Source organism: Macrotis lagotis, chromosome 1 (assembly GCF_037893015.1).
Source record: "Macrotis lagotis isolate mMagLag1 chromosome 1, bilby.v1.9.chrom.fasta, whole genome shotgun sequence".
NCBI lineage: Eukaryota > Metazoa > Chordata > Mammalia > Peramelemorphia > Peramelidae > Macrotis > Macrotis lagotis.
Window position 1 is genome coordinate 410,247,181 of NC_133658.1, and position 21,631 is coordinate 410,268,811.

The 21,631-nt window shown below is 37.1% G+C and overlaps 1 protein-coding gene across 6 annotated transcripts in view; it reads right to left on the reverse strand.

Annotated features, from left to right (window-relative positions):
• The window catches only part of RNF14 (ring finger protein 14), a 121,301-nt gene extending 101,353 nt beyond the window's left edge, over nt 1–19,948 (reverse strand). For all 6 annotated transcript variants that reach the window (XR_012473790.1, XR_012473792.1, XR_012473791.1 and 3 more), the window contains exons 1-5: nt 19,863–19,948; nt 12,734–12,895; nt 11,641–11,792; nt 7,653–8,180; nt 6,903–7,131 (exon numbers count right to left, since the gene is read on the reverse strand). Coding sequence is in view for 2 of the 6 variants with exons in the window: in XM_074212727.1 (XP_074068828.1) it covers nt 6,903–7,131; nt 7,653–8,180; nt 11,641–11,792; nt 12,734–12,887 (1,063 nt within the window). In the remaining 4 variants the exon portion in view is untranslated. The remainder of the gene's footprint in view (nt 1–6,902; nt 7,132–7,652; nt 8,181–11,640; nt 11,793–12,733; nt 12,896–19,862) is intronic.
• Nucleotides 19,949–21,631: the final 1,683 nt, after the last annotated feature.

The following is a 21,631-nucleotide window of genomic DNA, read 5'->3' on the forward strand; positions in this document are numbered from 1 at the left end:
TGGACAGATAAAATGAAAAGTTTTTGAAGATAGAGGAGACATGGACATGTAAGCACTAGGAAAATAGAAGACAGGGAGAAACTTAAGCTCATAGGAATGACAGAAGCAATCTTTTAAAGATGTAATAGAATAGAATTACTGGTACATTAAGGGGTTTGTCTTAGCAAGGAGAAAGGCCACATCTGTGTATGAAACCAGGGTAAAGGAAAAGATTTGAGGATGGGGGGGGCATAGACAATGGTCTCAATTTCTCAGCAAAGTGTCACTTAACAAAGTAAGAGGAGGGCTGAGTCATGGGACTTCTGAGAAGGGATTAAAAAAAGTTTGGAAAAGCTAAATGAGTGGGATAGGTGATTAACAATGAGGATCGAGGTGCCAGAGGCTAGGTGGCGTAATGGATAGAGCACTGGCTGTGGAGTACCAGAGGCTCAAATCTGGCCTTAAACACTTAATAATAATTACCTAGCTATGTGGCCTTGGGCAAGCCACTTAATCCCATTTGCCTTGCAAAAACTAAAAAACAAAAAACCAAGGATCCAGTTGAGATTGTATAACATTATTTATAGTAGACCCAGTAAGCAGTTTCATGATTTTTCTCCAGCTCTATTCAGCAGTAAATTAGAAGAGAAGGCAGAAGATTGAATCCAAGGTTGAAGCTTGGTAGAGGAGCATCAGCAATATTTTTCCCAAAAAAACTTTCCCCCACCCCTCAACCAACTTCCTTATTACTATCAAGGATACTACTCCTCCCAGTCCCACAAACTCCTGACTTAGGAGTCCTGTGGCCAAGACCTGTTTATCTTTGCAACATCTCTCAAATACACCCCCTACTCTCTAAAATAGCTACCACATTGTCTTGAGGTATAACCTCAGACTATTGCAATAGCCTGCCAGTAGCGCTTCCTTTTTCTCTCTCTTTCCCACTCCAATTCACCCTCCATTCAGTCACCAAAACAATTTTCATTTCCCAGATCAAACCATATCACTTTCCTATCAAACTCCAGTGTCTCTCTTTCATATTTCCAGAATAAAATACAAAATTCCTTCATGACTTTTGCCCTGCCCTTTTCACCTCCCCTCACTCCTGCCTGTCCAGACCTCTTACAAATACTCTTTGATCCAGGTTCACTTGCCTCTTGGCTGTTCCAAGAACTAGACACTCCATCTCTTGGCTCCAGGCATTCTCTTTGGGTGTTCCTCATGCCTAGAATGCTCTCCTTCCTCATCTCCCCCATCCTGTTTTCCCTTCAAGCCCCAAATAAAATCCTATCTTCTACAAAAAAATCTCTCCCAAACCTTTCTGATTCTAGTGACTTTCTCTTTGAATTCTTTTCTATTTATCCTGTAAATAGCTTGTTTGTACATATTTGTTTTCTTATTGTCTCACTCATTAAATTGTGAGCTTCCAGAAGAAGGGGATTGTCTTTTGTCTGTTTTGTATTCCCAGAACTTTTGTTCAGTGTCTAGCACACAGCAGTCTCAATAAATGCTTATTGACTGAATAGATAAGGGAACAAGGGAATTAAGAGAACAAAATAATGTAGTTAAAACTTTTACTAAGGGCCAAGAAGTCTTGGGCAAGTCACTTAACCTGAGGTCAGCTGCTAGTTCAGTGGATAGGACGCTGGGCCTGTTGTCAGAAAGAGCAGAGTTCAAATCTGTCTCAGACACTTACCAGCTATGTGAGTCAGGGCAAGCAAGTCATTTAATCACTATTAATTTTAACCACCCTTGCCTTAATCCACTGGAGAAGGAAACAGCAAACTCCAGTGTCTTTGCCAAGAAAACCCCATGGGATGTTCTAGAAGAGTCAGATATGACTGAACAACTAAACAACAACAAAACAGGGGAGGAGAATATTGCCATTACAGAGGTAATACCCTGGGAAAGAATTGAAGGGCTGAGGGATTAGAGGTTGCTGTGAGAACAAAGTACACATGATACATATTTAGCACTAATATAAGATTTAATAAATACAAAAATATATGAAGTAGTTGAATACACTTGTTGGTAGGAGTTAGTGGGTGGGGGAAATCAGGAAAGGCTTTATGAAAAAGATGATGTCAGGGTGGACTATTATATTCATTAAGGGCCTTTGGTACCAGAGCCTAGTTGTACTAAACCACTCTGCTTCCCCAATTTTGATTTCACTCAAATAGAACTCACAAGGGAACTCAAATGACCTTAAATTTGAAAATAAATTCAAAGCAAATTATAGAAAGAATTAACCATTTTATCCTAGATAATGATAATAATGAAACAACATACCAAAACCTATGGGATTCATTCAAAGCGACTCTCAGGGGATATATTATAGCTCTAAATGCTTACATGAATAAAGTGGAGAAAAAGGAAATCAATGAACTAAACATGCAACTTAAAAAAATTAGAGAAAGAACAAATCAAAAATCCCCAATTAAATACCAAATTAGAAATTCTAAAAATTAAAGGAGAAATTAATAAAATTGAAAGCAAAAAAACTATTGAATGAATAAATAAAACCAAAAGTTGTTATTATGAAAAAACCAATAAAATTGGTAAACCTCTGGTCAATTTGATTAAAAAAAAAGAAAGAAAACCAAACTGCTAGTATCATAAATGAAAAGGTGAACTCACCACCAATGAGGAGGAAATTAAAGTAATAATTCAAAATTATTTTGCCCAATTCTATGCCAATAAATTTGATAATCTAAGTGAAATGGATGAATATTTACAAAAATATAAGGTGCCCAGGTTAAATGAAGAAGAGATTAAATACCTAAACAACCCTATCTCAGAAAAAGAAATTCAACAAGCCATTATTGAACTCCCTAAAAAAAAATCTCCAGGGCCTGATGGATTCACAAGTGAATTCTACCAAACATTTAAGGAACAATTGGTTCCAATTCTACATAAACTCTTTGGAAAAACAGGGACAGATGGAACTCTGCCTAACTCTTTCTATGAAACCAAAATGGTGCTGTTACCAAAACCAGGAAGAGTTAAAACAGAGAAAGAAAATTATAGACCTATTTCCCTGATGAATATAGATGCAAAAATCTTAAATAAAATCTTAGCAAAATGATTACAACAAGTTATCACTAGGATAATACATTATGATCAAGTAGGATTTATTCCAGGAATGCAGGGTTGGTTCAATATTAGGAAAACTGTTAGTATATTCAATTATATCAACAACAAACCTATTAGAAATCATATGATCTTATCAATAGATGCTGAAAAAGCTTTTGACAAAATACAGCATCCATTCCTATTGAAAACACTGGAGAAGGGCGGCTTGGTGGCGTAGTGGATAAAGCACTGGCCCTGGAGTCAGGAGTACCTGGGTTCAAATCTGGTCTCAGACACTTAAGAATTACCTAGCTGTGTGGCCTTGGGCAAGCCACTTAACCCCGTTTGCCTTGCAAAATAAAAATAAAAATAAAAATAAAAACACTAGAGAGTGTAGGAATAAATGGACTGTCCCTTAAAATAATTAGCAGTATCTATCTGAAACCATCAACAAGCATTATATTCAATGGGGAGAGGCTAGAGGCATTCCCAATAAGATCAGGGGTGAAACAAGGGTGCCCATTATCACCACTACTATTCAATATTGTTATTAGAAATGTTAGCATCAGCAATTAGAGAAGAAAAAGAAATTGAAGGAATTAGAATTGGGAAGGAAGAGACAAAACTCTAACTCTTTGCAGATCACATGATGGTCTACCTAGAGAATCCCAAGAAATCATCCAAAAAATGACTGGAAACAATTAGCAATTTTAGTAAAATTGCAGGTTATAAAAATAAACCCTCATAAATCCTCAACTTTTCTATATATGTCTAGCAAGATACAGCAGGAAGAGCTAGAAAGAGAAATCCCTTTCAAATTAACCTCAGACAATATAAAATACTTGGGAGTCTATTTGCCAAGACAGACTCAGAATCTTTTTGAAAACAATTATAAAACACTTCTCACACAAATTAAAACAGATTTAAATAACTGGGCAAATATCAACTGCTCATGGATAGGTAGAGCTAATATAATAAAAATGACAATTCTACCAAAACTAAACTATATGTTTAGTGCCCTACCAATCAAAATTCCAAAAAATTACTTTAATGAGTTAGAAAAAATTGTAAGTAAATTCACATGGAGAAATAAAAAGTCAAGAAATGCCGGGAGCTTAATGAAAAAAAGTGCAAAAGAAGGTGGCTTAGCCCTACCTGATCTAAATTATATTAGAACGCATCAGTCATCAAAACTGTTTGGTACTGGCTAAGAAATAGAGTGGTGGACCAGTGGAATAGACTAGGTCCAAAGCAGGAGATGATTATAGTAATCTGCTGTTTGATAAACCCAAAGAATCTAGCTATTGGGATAAAAACTCCCTCTTTGATAAAACCTGCTGGGATAATTGGAAGTTAGTATGGAAGAAAATTAGATTAGACCAACACCTCACACCCTTTACCAAGGTAAGATCCAAATGGTTACACCATTTACACATAAAAAACAATACTATAAGCAAATTAGAAGATCAAGGACTAGTTTACCTGTCAGATCTATGGAAAGGGAAGCAGTTTATGATAAGGAAGAGTTGGAGAATATCACCAAAAACCAATTAGATGATTTCGATTACATTAAATTAAAAAGCTTTTGCACAGATAAAACCACTATAACCAAGATCAAAAGAAATGTAGTAAACTGGGAAACAATCTTTACAACTAATGATTCTGACAAAGGACTCGTTTCTAAAATATACAGAGAACTGAGTCATATTTTTAAAACAAAAAGCCATCCCCCAATTGACAAATGGTCAAAGGATATGCAAAGGCAATTTACAGATGAGGAGATCAAAGCAATCCATAGTCATATTAAAAAATGCTCTAAATCATTAATTATTAGAGAAATGCAAATTAAAGCTTCTCTGAGGTACGACCTCACACCTCTCAGATTGGCCAATATGACCAGAAAGGATAATGATCATTGTTGGAAGGGTTGTGGGAAATCTGGGACACTATTACACTGTTGGTGGAGCTGTGAACTCATCCAACCTTTCTGGAGAGCAGTCTGGAACTGTGCCTAAACTAGGGAACAAAAATGAGCATACCCTTTGACCCAGCAATACCACTACTGGGTCTATACCCTGAAGAGATGAGGAAAAAGGGTAAAAGCATTACTTGCACAAAAATATTTATAGCAGCCCTGTTTGTGGTGGCAAAGAACTGGAAATTAAGTAAATGTCCTTCAATTGGGGAATGGCTTATCAAACTGTGGTATATGTATGTCATGGGAAAGTATTGTTCTATTAGAAACCAGGAGGGACAGGATTTGCATGTACTGATGCTGAGTGAGATGAGCAGAACCAGAAAAATACTGTACAACCTAACAGCAACATGGGAGTGATGATCAATCCTGAAGGACTTGCTCATTCCATCAGTGCAACAATCGGGAACAATTTTGGGCTGTCTGCAAAGGAGAGTGCCCTCTGTACCCAGATAAGGAGCTGTGGAGTTTGAACCAAGTTCAAGGACTATTCCCTTTAATTTAGAAAAAAACAGATATCTTATTGTCTGATCATGTTACCTCTTAGACTTCTCTTCTTTAAGGATAAGATTTCTCTCTCATCACACTCAATTTGGATCAAGGTACAACATGGAAACAAAGTAAAGACTGACAGATTGCTTTCCGTGGGGGGGGGAGCAGGAAGGGAAGTAAGATTGGGGGGAAAATTGTAAAACTCAAATAATATCTTTAATAAAAATTAATTAAAAAAAGAAAATAAATTCAGCAATCTTGCTTATTCAAATCTTTCAAAAGCTTCAGTCTTTTTTTTTTTTTTAGGATTTTGCAAGGCAAATGGGGTTAAGTGGCTTGCCCAAGGCCACAGGGCTAGGTAATTATTAAGTGTCTGAGGCCAGATTTGAACCCAGGTACTCCTGACTACAAGGCCGGTGCTTTATCCACTATGCCACCTAGCCGCCCCTTTTCAAGCTACTATGTTAATGTAATGGCTTTTGCTTAACTACATTATCCACTTTCATTCATTCTAAAGCTAGCAGAATTAGTTATCTAACATTTTTTCCCCTGTGAGTTCCCTACCACTAATAATTAGAAACATTTTCCTTTTTCCTTGACATTTCTACTTTAGCATGATTATGCCTATAATCTCAAAATAAAGGTAATAAATTAATAGCATTGGAATTTTACACTTCTCAATTTTATTAATATCCTAGACTTCCCTGTATCCAGTTTCCATCTATCTCTACCTCAGAATAGCAAGCTGAAAGAATTAAAGTAAGCTTTAGCTTCCACCTCTAGGCGAAAAAAATGAGACGCACATAAGTAAAAGATAACATAGGTACTTGAGTTAATTTTGTAATTTTGTTGATTTTGAGGAAAAATAGGAATAAAAAAATTCAACTTACCTGATTTTAAGCTTAAGATCATAGAACACAAAATCTACTTAATACAATTTAAGAAATATCCTTTCTGTTCTATATTATGTCCAGTATATAACTACCTCTGTTTTTCCTTTCCAGATGACATTACCAAAATTTTGCTTTAGAAATCTTTCTAGGGTCTAATGTAGTATTCTTCCCCCCAATGTCTTCTGGAAATCATAGTGAAAATAATTGTGATGGGACTAATCATGACACTAGGAAGCTCATCTGATCATAAGAACTTCCCTTCATATTTGAACAAATTTTATTTGTTAAGAATAATGCCACATGACTGTCAATTTTAGAAAACTTGCCACGGCCTAAGTTTAAATTCCCTATCTTTACTCTAGATTATGCTATATCAATAAGCAAAATTTTTTTTCTAGAAGTCAACTTAAACGAATAGTTCTTTTACACTCCCTCCCCCCCTAAAGCTGTAACAATCTTTTTCAATTCCGTTTCCAAATTAATATAATTACCTGCAGTTACTTTACATGGAGAAACTCCATGATAAGTCATTTTACAAAGTGTACAGAAGGCATAATTGCAACTGGAACAGATGCCCATGGTACAGCCTGGTTCTTGCATGACCGGAGTCTGACAGCATGGCCTGGGACAATATACTACATCTGCCATCAAGTCCAATGTCGACTGTAGAAGAAGGCGGTCATAACGTGCAAACAACTCTTCTTCCACTAGTTCTTTGACCTATAAGGAGAAGGAAGAAATATCTGATTGATGCAACACACTCATTTTGTCACTGACCCCGGATTATCAGGAAATCCTTAGGATTCTGGTTCAGAATTCATGAGTCTGCTGCTCAGAAATGTGTTAAAACCCTCTTTCACCTTCATATCAAGATACTGATTCATGTTCAGAAGGGCAAAGACACAAAGCATTGCTTCTTTGGGTTTCTTAAACTCAACATGCTTAGTTCAGAGGCGGATTAGAAGATCATCAAATGATAATGTAAGCCCAGAACCAGACTTAAAAGTTACTAAAGTTTACACAGTAACTCATTTCTTTGTCAAGCTGATTACAAGTCCACTCTAGGCAGCCTTTGAGTTCATTTTAACTAAAATGATAGCACATTATTTCAGATGAATAAAATGGACTAATTTTTTGGGCTTTAGGTAATAAATGATCCTGATAATTACAATAGAGACTCTAATTATACTTGCTTTCTGGTCAGAGAAAAGAGAGAGGCTCCCCAAAAGACAATCCATTACCTGGCCAGGAGTAGCAACAGAGGAGCACTTTGGTTCTGGACAGTTGAGACAGTGAACCTGGCCATCCCTGATCTGGATTTCAAAGTAGTCCTTCAAACAGGCTTTGCAGTAGACATGCCTACACTCCAGGAAGTACATACACTCGCTGCCCAATTTTTCACAAAAGCAGATATTGCACAGGTACATCTTACTGTTAAAGCACTTTTTCTGCTGAGCTTGATCAAAGTCTAAGATTTCCCGTATCAGGCTGGACAAGGACTCCACATCCTGCACAGCTCTCTCATCCACAAATTCTTCCTGGTCTACTGTAGTGCCAGCTGCCCCCCCAAAATCTAGTTCTGTGTTAGGAGAAGCCAGAGATGTCCTGCTCTGTACATTCCCCTGGGGGCCCATTTTGAGCTCGTAGGGAGAGGCAATGTTCAGGTATGCTAGAGTCTCTTCCTTGAGAAACTGCATCCAGGCAAACAGGACCACACAGCCACGATGTTCTTCCCACAGGTTGTCTAAGTGCTTGCACAGAGCAGTTAGCTACGACAAAAAAGTAACATCATTGAGCACATAAATAAAAATGCTATTAAAAAACAACTAACTCTTGACTCAGAATGATTTTCCTTTTCTATATCATCATTTTCTTTAGCTGTGACATGCTGTAAAAAAAAAAATCTCATCATCATCAATTAATTCTCTGAAGAGTAAGCCCTTTGCATCTAAATATAACAAAGTTTAAGATTCAAAGCAACTTAAAACAAAAAATTCGTGAATATGCCAAAATTACAGATTTACTATAGAAATCATCTGACATGCTACATGTTCCAAAAAAAGGCTAAGATTTAGGTCTAGAGTACTTCAGAGCCTTTATTGTCCTAGCTCTTTTATATATATCCTGGAATAGTTGACAAATTCTCCTTGCACAATGGAAAGATTCATCTGCATTATGATTAGTAATGAAATAGGTTAAAACATCCAAATTGTAAAAATTAAATTATCATAATTATATATTGATGTATAACAGGGAAATGACTAAAGGAACAATCTTGTTTTGTCAAGTGCATTTTTTTGATTTATGGCTTTATTTTACTAACCTATATGTGTCTAAAACAAAAGTAAGTTAGTAAAAAGAATTAGATCAATTTTGCAGGCACAAAAATAGGTCAGTGCAGCTTGAATGTTACATAAAATGTCAAAGAATCAAGTTAAAAATTATTTGATTTTTTTTCTCCTTAAAAAATAGGGTCTATTTAGACTGAAAGGCAGATAGATATGTCTCCCCACACAGATCTCTAAAGTACATAACAAAGTTAGAGTAACAAGTAGCTTTTTTTTCTCTTTTTTAAAAAGGCAAACAAATCTTGGTTCATTTAAATTAATACTGACTGAAAAGGGACAGGAAAATCCCAAACTTATTTCCCTTAAGAAAAACTTAGATTGTTGCTGGTGCTTAATTTATGTAATAGAGATGTCATAATTACTAATAATCAAAAAGCTAACTGCTTTTTGAACCACAAAATAAGATGATCATCTCCTTAACTATGTAGCTGTTCAGTGGTGTCTAATTCTGTGACCCCATTTGAGATTTTCTTAGCAAAGATACTTCTCCAGATCATTTTATAAATAAGGAATTGAGGCAAATAGGGTTAAGTGACTTACCCAGGGTTCACACAATTAGGCAGTACCTAGGCCAAATTTGAATTAAAGTTTTCCTGATTTCATGCCCAGCACTCCATTCACTGAATCATTTAACTGCCCCATCTGATTATCTTAACTCTTCCAATTCCCTTCTTTCTTTCTTTTTTTTCTCTTAACACTTCCAAAAAGATAGTTGGTCTGCCCATAAATTTAGGGAGAAAAGAGGGAAACCCATTTTAATTCCTCATTACTGCTACCTCAGACTAAACAAATTCAACTGTTAACTCGATCATGATATATAGTGCTCAGAAATCAAAGCATCATATATAGAATTATAAGACTAAAAATATATTTTGTAATAGATATTTTGGATGTCTAAACAATTAAAAATTATAGGGGGCAGCTAAGGTGGTGAAATGGATAGAGCACCCACCCTGGAGTCAAGAGGACTTGAGTTCAAATTGGGCCTAAGACACTTAATACTTACTTAGCTGTATGACCTTGGTCAAGTCACTCAACCCCATTATCTTGCAAAAAAAAGTAAAAAAAAAACAATGAAAGTTATAAACAAAGTCAAAGGAACGGAAATTAAAAATGGATTTTTTTCATCTGAAAGAAGCCTGTTGTTACAATTACCTTATATGTAGAGTACGGGCATGTTATAAAAACAATAAACTCCCAATTTTCCTGTCTGCCCTTCTCTACCTCTCTTTTCTTCTATTTCCTGTATCCCTACTAATTTATCATTGTACTGATTTAAAATAATTATTTTAAAGCACTTATACAATTAAAAATAATGTAAAGTATACATTGAGCTTTTTATAACAGCACAAACTAAATTAATTCTATTCCAATTACTTACATGCTGTTACCAAGTTGCCAGGCAGTATAGACTCAAGTCACTATTTTTTATGATATGATTTACTAAAGCTCTGCAACTAGCTCAGATATTAAAACTTAAAATACTTTTTTTTTAATTTTAAAAGCACAATAACCTTTTTTTAAAAAATAAGTCTAGGGTGGCCTTTTTAATCTTAAAGCATTTCCTCTCATTTTCTATAGACATTGTTATAATTTAATGATATTCTAAAGAGCAGATAGGAGAAGGTGAAAACAACATGATCAACAATGAAAAATGGGTACGCTTCTTATTCTTTGCACTCAGCATATGATAGTTTATCTCTCTCTCTCTCCTTTTTTTTTTTTAAGATTTTTCAAGGCAGTGGGGTTAAGTGACTTGCCCAAGGCCATAGGGCTAGATAATTATTAAGTGTCTGAAACCAGATTTGAACCCAGGTACTACTGACTCTAAGGCTGGTGCTCTATCCACTGCGCCACCTAGCCACCCTACTGATAGCTTATCTCTTAACATTCTTAGCCTATCAATCTTCAAAAGGATTTTGACAAAATCTGTGCCTAGATGTTTTATATTATGCTTATCTTTTTTCTTCACCCAAAAATGGAATGGAGTTGTTAGAAAAAGAACATAAATTGCAAAGGAAAAACAGGCATTTAATACGAGGTATTTGGCCTTAAAGATACTTTGGAGATATTTAGATATCTTCTAGAACCTAATATTACTGCTTTTATAATTTGAATACAGTTAAGAAATGTTTATTTCTATAAAGAGTAAAAAAAATGAAATGAAGCTTCTTTTATGTTTACTTTAGAAATTTGATTCTCATTTAGTTTGCAAAAGACTATGTTATAACATAAACTGAATTTTTAGTACTTTGCAAACTAAATGAGATTTCTTTTGAAAAGAAAAAACCCTTTTAGCTGAGAAACAAATGCAAAAGAGGGGCACTAACTTCTAAGAAAAAAAGACAGATTATTAACTTTAGAGAAAGCATATTTTTTCAATTTTAATATGGGTAAAATTAGAAAACTGCAAGATGAGAAAAGAGAAACAGTACACTTGATTTCTAATTATTTCTACTGCAATCTATGATGGGTGCACATTACATTAAAAGATTAAAACACTTCAACTACCTCCTAAAACAAAAGTATTTTCAATTACAGAGTAACAGATTTGAGTAGAAAAGCAACCTTAGAGATCATACAATCATCACTTAGTCCAAACCTCTCATTTTACAGATGAGGAAATTGAGCCCCAAAGAGGTTAAATGACTTGCCTAAGATATCATAATTAGCAAAGTTTTAATTAGAACCTAGGTCTCCTGATTCCTAGTTCAGTATATCCAGTTTCTTATTAACAGCAGGATTCATAAAGGTAAAAAAAAAAAGTAAAATGCTGCTCTTTATTATACTGAATTTCTTTAATGCCCATCAAGGTGAACATCAGAAGGAAAATATTCAAGTTCCTGAAAATGGATAATAAAAAGTAAATTTCAAACCTAACCTGAGTTGGTGAAAGCCATTTGCCACTGAGGGTGAATGCTGGAGGGGAGGTTGATGGATAATCTGGTGGAAGTTCGAAATTCAGCACAAGTGGAGGCAGAAAGCAAATTGTATATTCAAAGCCACCATTCTGAAGACATTCCGTTGGATTGCCTGAACCAAAACAGGGAATTCAAGGATCAGTCAATATTTGAGTGCTCCAGTGTGCAAAATAATGCACTGGTGGGATGGAAGGGAAAGGGGTGGGAAGATCAGTGGTAGAGGAAATATAAGAAAGAAAATGGGATTTCCCCCTCCCCCCAAAAAAAGAGAAATCTCTTAGTTCCCTTTGTTTAAGTCTCTCTATCCCTGGTCCTCTAAGTTTTAGTTTTCCATTCAGGGGGGGAAAATGAACCTTTAAAAATCAAGCAAAGCACATGATCTATTTAGTAAAAATATAAATTACTTTAGTATAGACTGCTTGATGGGATTCCAACTTTAATGAGTCATCAAATTATACACACTATTTTAACAAGAGAAAATTAAAGAAAAAATTCAGAGAAAAGGGAAATAGCTATTCTTATTGAATAGTTGTATGAAGCAATGAGATTAACTGGGGCCAGGAGTCACAGTCCACTTAGATTAATATGTGCTAACACACTGATCTTCTATCCAGAGGATATCTTGCTTATGCAGGTCATTTCCACAACCAAAGTTTCATTTGTGTTACCTTACTTCCTTTTCTCCAACTCTCCTCTATACTGTAATAACTTTTGGAGGAAAAGTACCTGAGATCTTTCTGAGATGTATGTGACATCCCTACTTCTACTTTTGTTTTTAAAGAAAAATTACTGCAATTGGAGTTAGGAAAAATTTAAAAAATCATTTTATGAGAAGTATAAACTATCTGGAAATCCTACTTGTTATTCAATGAAAGAACAACTAAAATTGTATTCATCTCTTTTAATTAAGTTTTCTGGAGACATGCAGAAAGTTATTTAGGTTAACAAAGAGACATGCAGAGTGGTTAACCACTTTTCTAAAAATGTCCAACATCTCCAGCTATATTGATGGCATCAAAACGCTGCATTTAGAAAAAAAGAAACATGACTCACCGCTCACAAATATTTTGAAATTCTGGGGCAAATCCAAACAGATTCTGGTTTCTCCACCTTGAACAGACTCTGCTTTTTTAAATTCATCTTCATCATAAATACTTGCCAAGGCCAGCAATTCATCCTCCTGGGCTTCTCGGTCTTCTGACGACATTTAATTTTCTGTGGAGTTAAAGATATTCACTTATAGCAGTAAGGCTGAAGAGTGTAAAAGAAAGCCCCTACACAATTGCAAAGCAATTAATAAACCATGTAAATCTTGTATAAGGATGAAAACATGGCAGGTATAATATTACCATATTTCCTTATCTCAAAAACAGCTACATTAGAAATTGTTGCTTGTTGCCAGCTTTGATTAATTTGGTTTTATGAGAACCAATTTTAGAATAATCAGCAATTACAATATATGTTATTATGCTCGTAAAAGGGTTAGTATGTCTCCTACTACTCTGTATCATAGTATAAACTGGTATCTATCACTAGGAGTCAATAAATAATTTATTTTTACATATTTTAAAAAAATCACCAAGGAATTTAAAAATAGAAAAGGGAGACATTACTAGTACCAAATTGACACTGGTTATCAAAAAAAAAAAAGGTTTTTAAAAATCCATTATAGGGGCGGCTACATGGTGCAGTGGATAGAGCACCAGCCCTGGAGTCAGGAGTACCGGAGTTTAAATTTGGCCTCAGATACTTAATAATTACCTAGCTGTGTGGCCTTGGGCAAGCCACTTAACCCCATTGCCTTGCAAAAACTAAAAAAAAAAAAAAATCCATTATAAACAGTTTATGACTTAGTACACCCCTAGTAAACTCACTGCCACCTAGGAATAACTCCTCTACTTAATATAATCACAAGAATTTCCTTTCCCTCCCAGCTGCCTGGGAACTCCCCATCCCTTTCTCCAGATTCTTGTCTCTAGTTATCAGAGAGCTAACAACAGAAGGAAGGAATTAAAGGTACAATTCCATATTCTTCACCCCCCCCCCCCAAGACTTTTCTTGTGCCTTTTTTTAAATTGTGAATTTAGTTATCAAATGGGTACCTACATTTCAGTATACAAACATCAAAGAAGAGTAAAATGGTTGGTTTTATATGAAATAGTAAACATACTATATGTGTAACTTTTAAAAGTGTTTAATTTGGTAGTGAATATGGTAGTATTTTTTAATATGGTAGTAAAAAAGCTGCTGTTTGTATGTCCCCTTGTGAATGTTTTCTTCTGCACACTTATAGCATTTTTTATTGATATTCTTTTTTGGGAGTGCTCAATCTTTATTCATCAGTTCATAATCCTTCTCACAGAAGCTCTTGTGTAATAAGTCAAGCAAAATAATTCTGTATTTGTCAAGTTTTTGTCACAAAATCTCATTAGAACTAAATCTGCATATTGTACTAAATTGTAGATAACTCATTTCATTCTTTTGTGAGCCCATAAATTCACCATTATTATTATTTTTTCTTTTCTTTAAGGCATCAAGGATTAAATGACCTACCCATAGTTGAGTGTTAAATGTCTGAAGCTGAATTTGAACTCGGGTCCTCCTGACTCCAGGGTTAGTGTTCTATCCATTGTGCCACTTAGCTGTCCCCCCCACCCCCAATATTAATACCCTGTCTTTCTATAGGATTCTATAGTGAGGGGAAAAAGAAGGAATTCACTAACAAAGAGTCCAATCTTCCATTGCTACTGGCAGTAAAAACTCAGAAAAGTCAAAGGCATAATTCATTTGCTTCTGACGAGACTGGGAAAAAAGACTAAAATTTTTGTTCTGCTTGGTACCATGGAAGAGAACTTGACTACTCTTGAGGAACAAGAGCTTAAATGGCAGTGGAAGTGAAAGAAACCAATTCCTGAGTCCCTCAGAAGAAAATAAGTGAGAATACCAGGAGCCAGAACAGACTTCGAACTGCTACAGAGCAGTTCCCCTGTCTGAAATCCCTGTCCCAACCCAAATCAGTTAAAAACGGGGTTGGGAGGGATACCCATTCTCATAGCTCAGGAAGTTGCAAGGGTAAGAGAAATAGTGTTATACCTTTTTCCAAAGGTATACAAATTTTCCAAAGAAAATTGCTGCTTATGGTGCTTGGTTCTATACTATCAGTAATACACTTATTATTGATTAAATGGGGAGGGCAGGCAGGGATTGTGTGGGAACCGAGCTATAATTTACAACTTTATAATACAATTTTTTGTGGGGAAAATGAAATGTTCCAAATTGTCATCTAATATTTTTTAGAACAAAAAAATCAGAAATGTCCTATAGTTAGTTATATGCAGCTAGATGGTACAATGGACAGATCCCAGGGCTTGGAATCAGGAAGACCTCAGACATTTACTAGCTCTGTGACTTTGAGCAATTGACTTAACCCTGTTTGCCTCAGTTTCTTATCTGTAAAATGAGCTGAAGTAAATGGCAAACCACTCCAGTATATTTGAACACCCCAAATAGGATGACAGAGAATTGGATTTGACCAAAATGACTGAATGACAAAATATGCAATAAAAATTTAGGAATACTGTTGCAATTACTGGTACTTTTCACTTTAAGAAAATCTGGATATATAAAAATCTATCCTGAAAAGATGGAAAATTCAGAAGTAATAATTCATACAGTGAGAAGTTTCACCTCAGAGTTCCCCTAAATAATTTGACCCAGTTTGAACTAGCCCTCAGGAATTATTTAATCTTCTCCCCATAATTTTACAAATAGGGAAATAAGGGCTTAGAAAGGGGATTTTACACAAGGTTATATAGTTCATTAGTGACAGAGCTGACACTGGACACAGGTCTTCTGTCTAAATTGCCCAGTAGACTCTATCTTAACACATTGCTATTGTCTCTGAATAGTGACATGATTAAGAAATCATCCTCTATATAGCTTTTTAGAATACCTATTATGTAAAGCACAAATATGTGGGCAAAAAATTATTTGTGACAAGATTATTCCTTATTGAAATGTTATCATTCTCAAGCTACATGTCTACATAGTATTAAGAGGCAGGTTTCAATGATATCTAATATAGTAATATAGTAAGTGACATTATCAGTCTGGGAACCTTGAGAGTGCCTCTTATTTTTTGTATTTTCTGGCAAATTACCCAAAAGAAATTGCTAAAATTGAAAACTAAGATTGGCACTGTGGAATATTTATATTAGATATTCTGCTTAAATTGTCATTTGAAGAAAACAAGTAATTTAAGTGGTGGGTATTAGGGTTCTTTCAAAACTTATATTCTGAATTCTTATTATCTTTCCTTTAAATGAAACACTACACAGAAGCTCAAACTACCAACCTGTAACTTACTTTTCTTCAGCAAAAAAATATTGCCTAACTGTCCTAGGCTTTGAAAGTCATGACTTGAGGAAAGGAACCAAAAGGCTATCAATAAAGTGAAACTTTGAAGCACTCATTTGACCTTTAATCCCAGCTGCACTTTAATTTTTCTCTCTCCTTTCCCCCCTTATCCTTTCACTTTTTTTTCTTTTCCACTCCCCCCCCCCCCCAGGAGACATGTAACATCTATGGGGATTATTTGAGAATTATTATAATTAAAGCTACAAAATCTTGAGAGAGAGAGAGTGTATGTGTGTGTGTCCTACCAATTCTTAGCTTCATAACAGTCTTTTTTGTGTCCTGAATAAAAATAAGAAAAGAATTTGCCACATAGACAATTGGGCTAAATAAATTAAGAGATGAAACACAATAATTGTAATGATACCAAATGAGGCCAGGATGGTATATAGAGCGAAAATTAAGGGAAGTGAATGAGAGTCAAGAGGAATTACAATAAGATCTGGGGTCTGTCTACCATCTATTCATTAGCAACAGGTTTTACTAGTCCTCTACTTAAAAATACGTTGTTAGCAATTATTTTAAGGCATCATATATGTATATATTATACACAAAGAATAAATCACGTTCCTATCAACAAAATGTGTTTACATAGTCATACATACACACAGGTGTAAACTCTTTAAGCTAATCCAAAATGAAAGCCTGAGTAAACAAGAAAAATGTGGTTATTCACATAAATATTCATCAAAGGATTTCTAAACAGTAAAATCATTCAATTTATAAAAAAATCAGATATAGCACATATTAGAAAAAAATTACATTAAATAATTTACATTGTTAACAGTAAAAAAAAATACTCCTTATTTTCAAATACCGTACAATTCACACAAGTAACCACAAATTCTCAATTAGTCCAGGTTATCCTACTTAAGATCATAGGGTATTTCTTCTTTGTGTGAATTTCATCACTTTCCCAAGACCCTCTATTTACAAACCCCCATATACCTTCTAGAAAGGTTTTTCTGTTCCAATTGCATCAGAATGACCTCTTACCTCCTCTGAATAGGAGTTACACAATGGCAAAACTGACAGTCTCTAATACCACTGATCTGACCCTTAATGCTTCCTAATAATAGAGGATTTGTTTTTGTCTTTGTTAGTTTCCTAATTAGACTGTTTTTAAAAAGTCAGAGAACCTAATTTCATAGATGTTGTAATCTTAGGTTTTTTTTTTTTTTTTTTTTTGCAAGGCAGTGGGGTTAAGTAGCTTGCCCAAGGACACACAGGTAATTATTAAGTGTCTGAGGTCAAATTTGAACTCAGGTACTCCTGACTTCAGGGCTGGTGCTCTATCCACTGCTCCACCTAGCCGCCCCTAGACCTTGTAATCTTGCAGTGTCAAGCACATTAAAGATTCACTAATGAAGTTCTTTGATAATTTACCTTGCCTAAGTTTCTGGAAAATACCTGACATTTTAAGAATATAACATGAATCAATGAAAGAAAGTTGTTGAAGAGCTTTGAGCTTCTCTAAGAAAAAGATTTGAATTTATAACTTCCCTAATAATGTTACAGTAACATAAATCACTTCTGAGAGTCAAACATGAAGCAAACAGAAGAAATCAAGAACTCATGATCAATTTTGAATGCATTTTTAAAAAAAGGTTCTCTCTTCAACAGATTGTGTAGATTTTTAGATTAAATCTTTTTGGAATTGCCAGATTCAATTTAACTAAGTAATTTGAGCCTTTCTACACTTCAATTTCTTTTTTTGCAATACCCTTCTTTGCCTTTAGGCAGTTATGTTCTTAATTCCTTGGAGAAAAATTGACAAATAAAACAATTCTAACAGTGTTTTCTTTAGATTCCTAATCCAATGTCCTCACAATTTTGTTATATGAGAAGTGAAACACTTTGCTAACAATTAATTTTAAGGGTCTTTTTAAAATTTTATTTATTTAAGGCAATGGGGTTAAGTGACTTGCCCAAGATCACACAGCTAGGCAATTATTATCTGAGGTTGGATATGAACTCAGGTACACCTGACTCCACTGGGCCACCTAACTGCCCCTAGCCATCTACCATCTTAAAATTTAAAATAAGCTAAGCAATCAATAGGCAGGAATATTTAAAATAACCACCTCAGGAGGTTATATAATTAAGGGCTGATGTTATGGTTAAAGAATTATTCTTGGTTCTTATTTCATTAAGTATTTAGTACTGTTACACTAAAAACATTACCTAAGCTGCTGGTCCTCCTTTGAAGCAATTTGATACAAAAATAAAATATAGTAATTTACTGTTTCAGATGCCAAATACAGCACAGAGAGAAAAATACTACCACCCTAACTTTCTGCTATTTTCAATGAAGTTAAGCAACTGCAAATTCCACACCTGTCCAGATCATTCTTACAATTAACAAGAACTGCAAGCTTGGTGCTTGGGTGGGCAGTAGGGTGATACTATTTAAGATGAAAATAATCTCTATTTCAATGGGCTTAAAGGATTCCGTGAGACTCAACCTCCTCTCACTGGCAATAATTTATCAACAGGCAAAAAAAATCTGTCAACTCTATTTAAGGTTTTGCTGTATTGTAGTAAATTTTAAGGTAAAGAACATGGGCCTTCAAAAAACATCTCCATTACAGTGTCCACATCTCTTGATGCAAGCCCATTCCAAAGCACCAGATTTATTTTTAATACAACAGAAGTAAAACAATGATACCAAATGAGGCCAGGATGGTATAGGGCAAAGATTAAGGGATCTGAATGAGAGTCAAGTGCAATTACAAACAGGTCTGGGGGTCCAGACTTGGATCTGTTTCCTCATATTGAAAATGAGTTTCTGGACAGCTAGGTGTTGCAGTGGATAGAGCACCCACCCTGGAGTCAGGAGGACCTGAGTTCAAATCCGGCCTCAGACACTTAATAAAGACCTAGCTGCGTGGCCTCGGGCAAGTCACTTAACCCCATTGCCTTGCAAAAACCTAAAAAAAAATGAGTTTCTATAAAAAGAAAGTGATCTCTAAGGTGCTTTCTGGATCATCTGAACCTAGGAAATATTAAGTACCAACCAAAAGCATTCAAAGCCTGAAGTGATGGATTCAGAGTTTCATTCTGAACAGTTTGTTATTTAAGCTGTTTCCCTCACAAAATAGAAACAGGAAAAAAAGTGTTTTGGAAGCTCTGCGCCCGGTAAAAAAGGGTTAATTATCCTCCCTTTAAAGCCAGTCATCCAGTGAGGAAAGTGATCCTTTAATAAGGGTAATAATGGCTAGCATCTTGGGGGTTGCAAGTGTTTTATGCCCCCCGGTGCTGTTGTGATCCCCATCTTACAGGTGAGGAAACTGAGGCAGGCCGCAGGGGCACCGGGTGCCCTGACTCTGCCCGGCGTTCCACCCACTGCACCGCCTGACGCTGCTGGAGGAGGGGGGCTCCCTCCTGCGAAGGGGGGCGGGGGCGCCGGGCTCCGTTATCTCCCGACACGGGGGGGGGGGGGCAGGAGGCGGCGGCTCCGAAGCCGCAGCAGCAGCCCCTCCCCCCAGCCCGGGAGGCGGCCCCGCAGGCCGGCGCCCTCACCTTCCGGCGGCGCCCCGAGTTCGGGCCCCGGGGTTCCGCCCCGCTCTCCCCTCCCCCTTCACCCGGCCGGGCTGCCCGCGCGGCCCGCGCCTCGGCGCCGGTGAGTGCAGGGCGGTCGCCGCGGCCCGCGTGAGCCGCCTCCTCCGCCGACCCCGCGGCCTCCTCGCGCGCCCCCACCCCCCGCTCCCCCCCGGGGAGGTCGGCCGGGAGGTCGGCGGCGACTTCCGCTCCCCGCCGCCCACCTCACCTGGCCCGGCAGGCGGCTTCCTTTAGCCACAGAGCGAGCGAGCGAACGCGAATGGGATGGGACGGGACGGGCCGGGATGGGATGGGGCGGGGCGGCCAAGGGCGGGGCGGGGAGGGTGGGGCCGGCCGGCGCCGCGCAGCCGCCGAGGCTCCGCGGGCTGCGCCCCCTGCAGGGTGGAGGCGGTCAGAGCCGGAAGGGCCGGAAGAGGGGAAGCGGGGAAGGAAGAGGAGGAGGAAGAGGGAAGGAGGAGGGGGCGGGGAGGGCGTGGCTCCCCAGCTTCTGCGCCGCCTAGGGGGTGCGGGGCGGCCCGGGGTGGTCAGTAAGCACGCAGCGCCTCCGCGCCCTTCACGGCCGGGCCCGCCCTGAGACCCAAGCGATTCCCAGTGCAATATTTTGACGTTAAACACGCAACACAGTTTGGGTTGAGAAACCCTTTTGAAGGTAAATACCAAAATCCCTTCCAACTCTCAAAACAGCTTTAGATTGAACTGGGACCACTAATGGAGTTAGCCACACGCAGAGCTTAGACCCCTTTTCTTTGCAGAATCTTGTCCCTGTAGTTGGGGGAAGGGAAAGTTCTCCTTGACCTGTGAAGTAGCAAGGAATTTCTATGCCTTTACAATTTTTCTTTCTGCAAAATGATCGCGATAACAATAGCAAAGCAAATGTTAGTTACTTTTATAATGATGCTGTTACTTATGCCCATTATAGAGATAAGGAAACCGAGGTTCAGAGGGATTAAGTGACTGATTACATAGTCACATACTATTTTTTTTAGTTTTTTTTTTGCAAGGCAATGAGGTTAAGTGGCTTGCCCAAGGCCACACAGCTAGGTCATTATTAAGTGTCTGAGGTCGGATTTGAACTCAGGTACTCCTGACTCCAGGATTAGTGCTCTATCCACCGAGCCACCTAGCCTCTCCCCACCATGCCACCTAGCCTCTCCCCATAGTCACATATTATTAAGTATCAGAAAGTATTCAAGTCCAATGATTCCTAATTCCAAGTACAAAACTATCTGATGTATTAAAACCCAGGTGACATCTAGTACTATACACTAATATCCACTGGTCCTAAAGAGAAATTAAGACACTTAGGGTTACAAGCTAGGACCCATAGTGAAGCAGTATTCTAAGCAACAACACTTCACAAATGCGTGCTCTAGGAGTCTGTCTTCAAATCTCCTAACTAAAATTCTGGGGATAGAAAAGGAGACTTGAAGCTTAGAATTCTTCGGCTATGGTCATACCCAAGAAATAATGAGTGGCTAAGGGCTATATTGGGCAGTATATAAAGTACAAAAGGAATTAAGGAGAAAGAATAATGTAGGCCTCCAGAAAGATCTAAAGATCTGACTAAAGCCGAGGTTTGCTAGTGTTTCTCTAAGCATCAGCCTTTTTACAAAGCAAATGATTACACATCTCCTATTGTGTTTTATAAATCTGAATTTTCCAAGTTTAAGTTTGATTAAAAACTTGCCTGTAATCCAGCCTCAGACATTTAATAATGACCTAGCTGTGTGGCCTTGGGCAAGCCACTTAACCCCATTGCCTTGCAAAAGCTAAAAGAACAAAACAAAAAAAAAACTTGTCAGTAATTTAAATATAGCTCTTACGATAGAAACAAAAACCAAGAAAAATAAGTCCAGAAGAATGAAATTCATTTGACCAAATTCAGTAATGTTATTTTCATTATCAGAGTAGACAAAAAGAAAAAAAAATCCTTGCCTTCTCCTGAATTCAGAATAGAAACCAAATGAAAATGCTTAG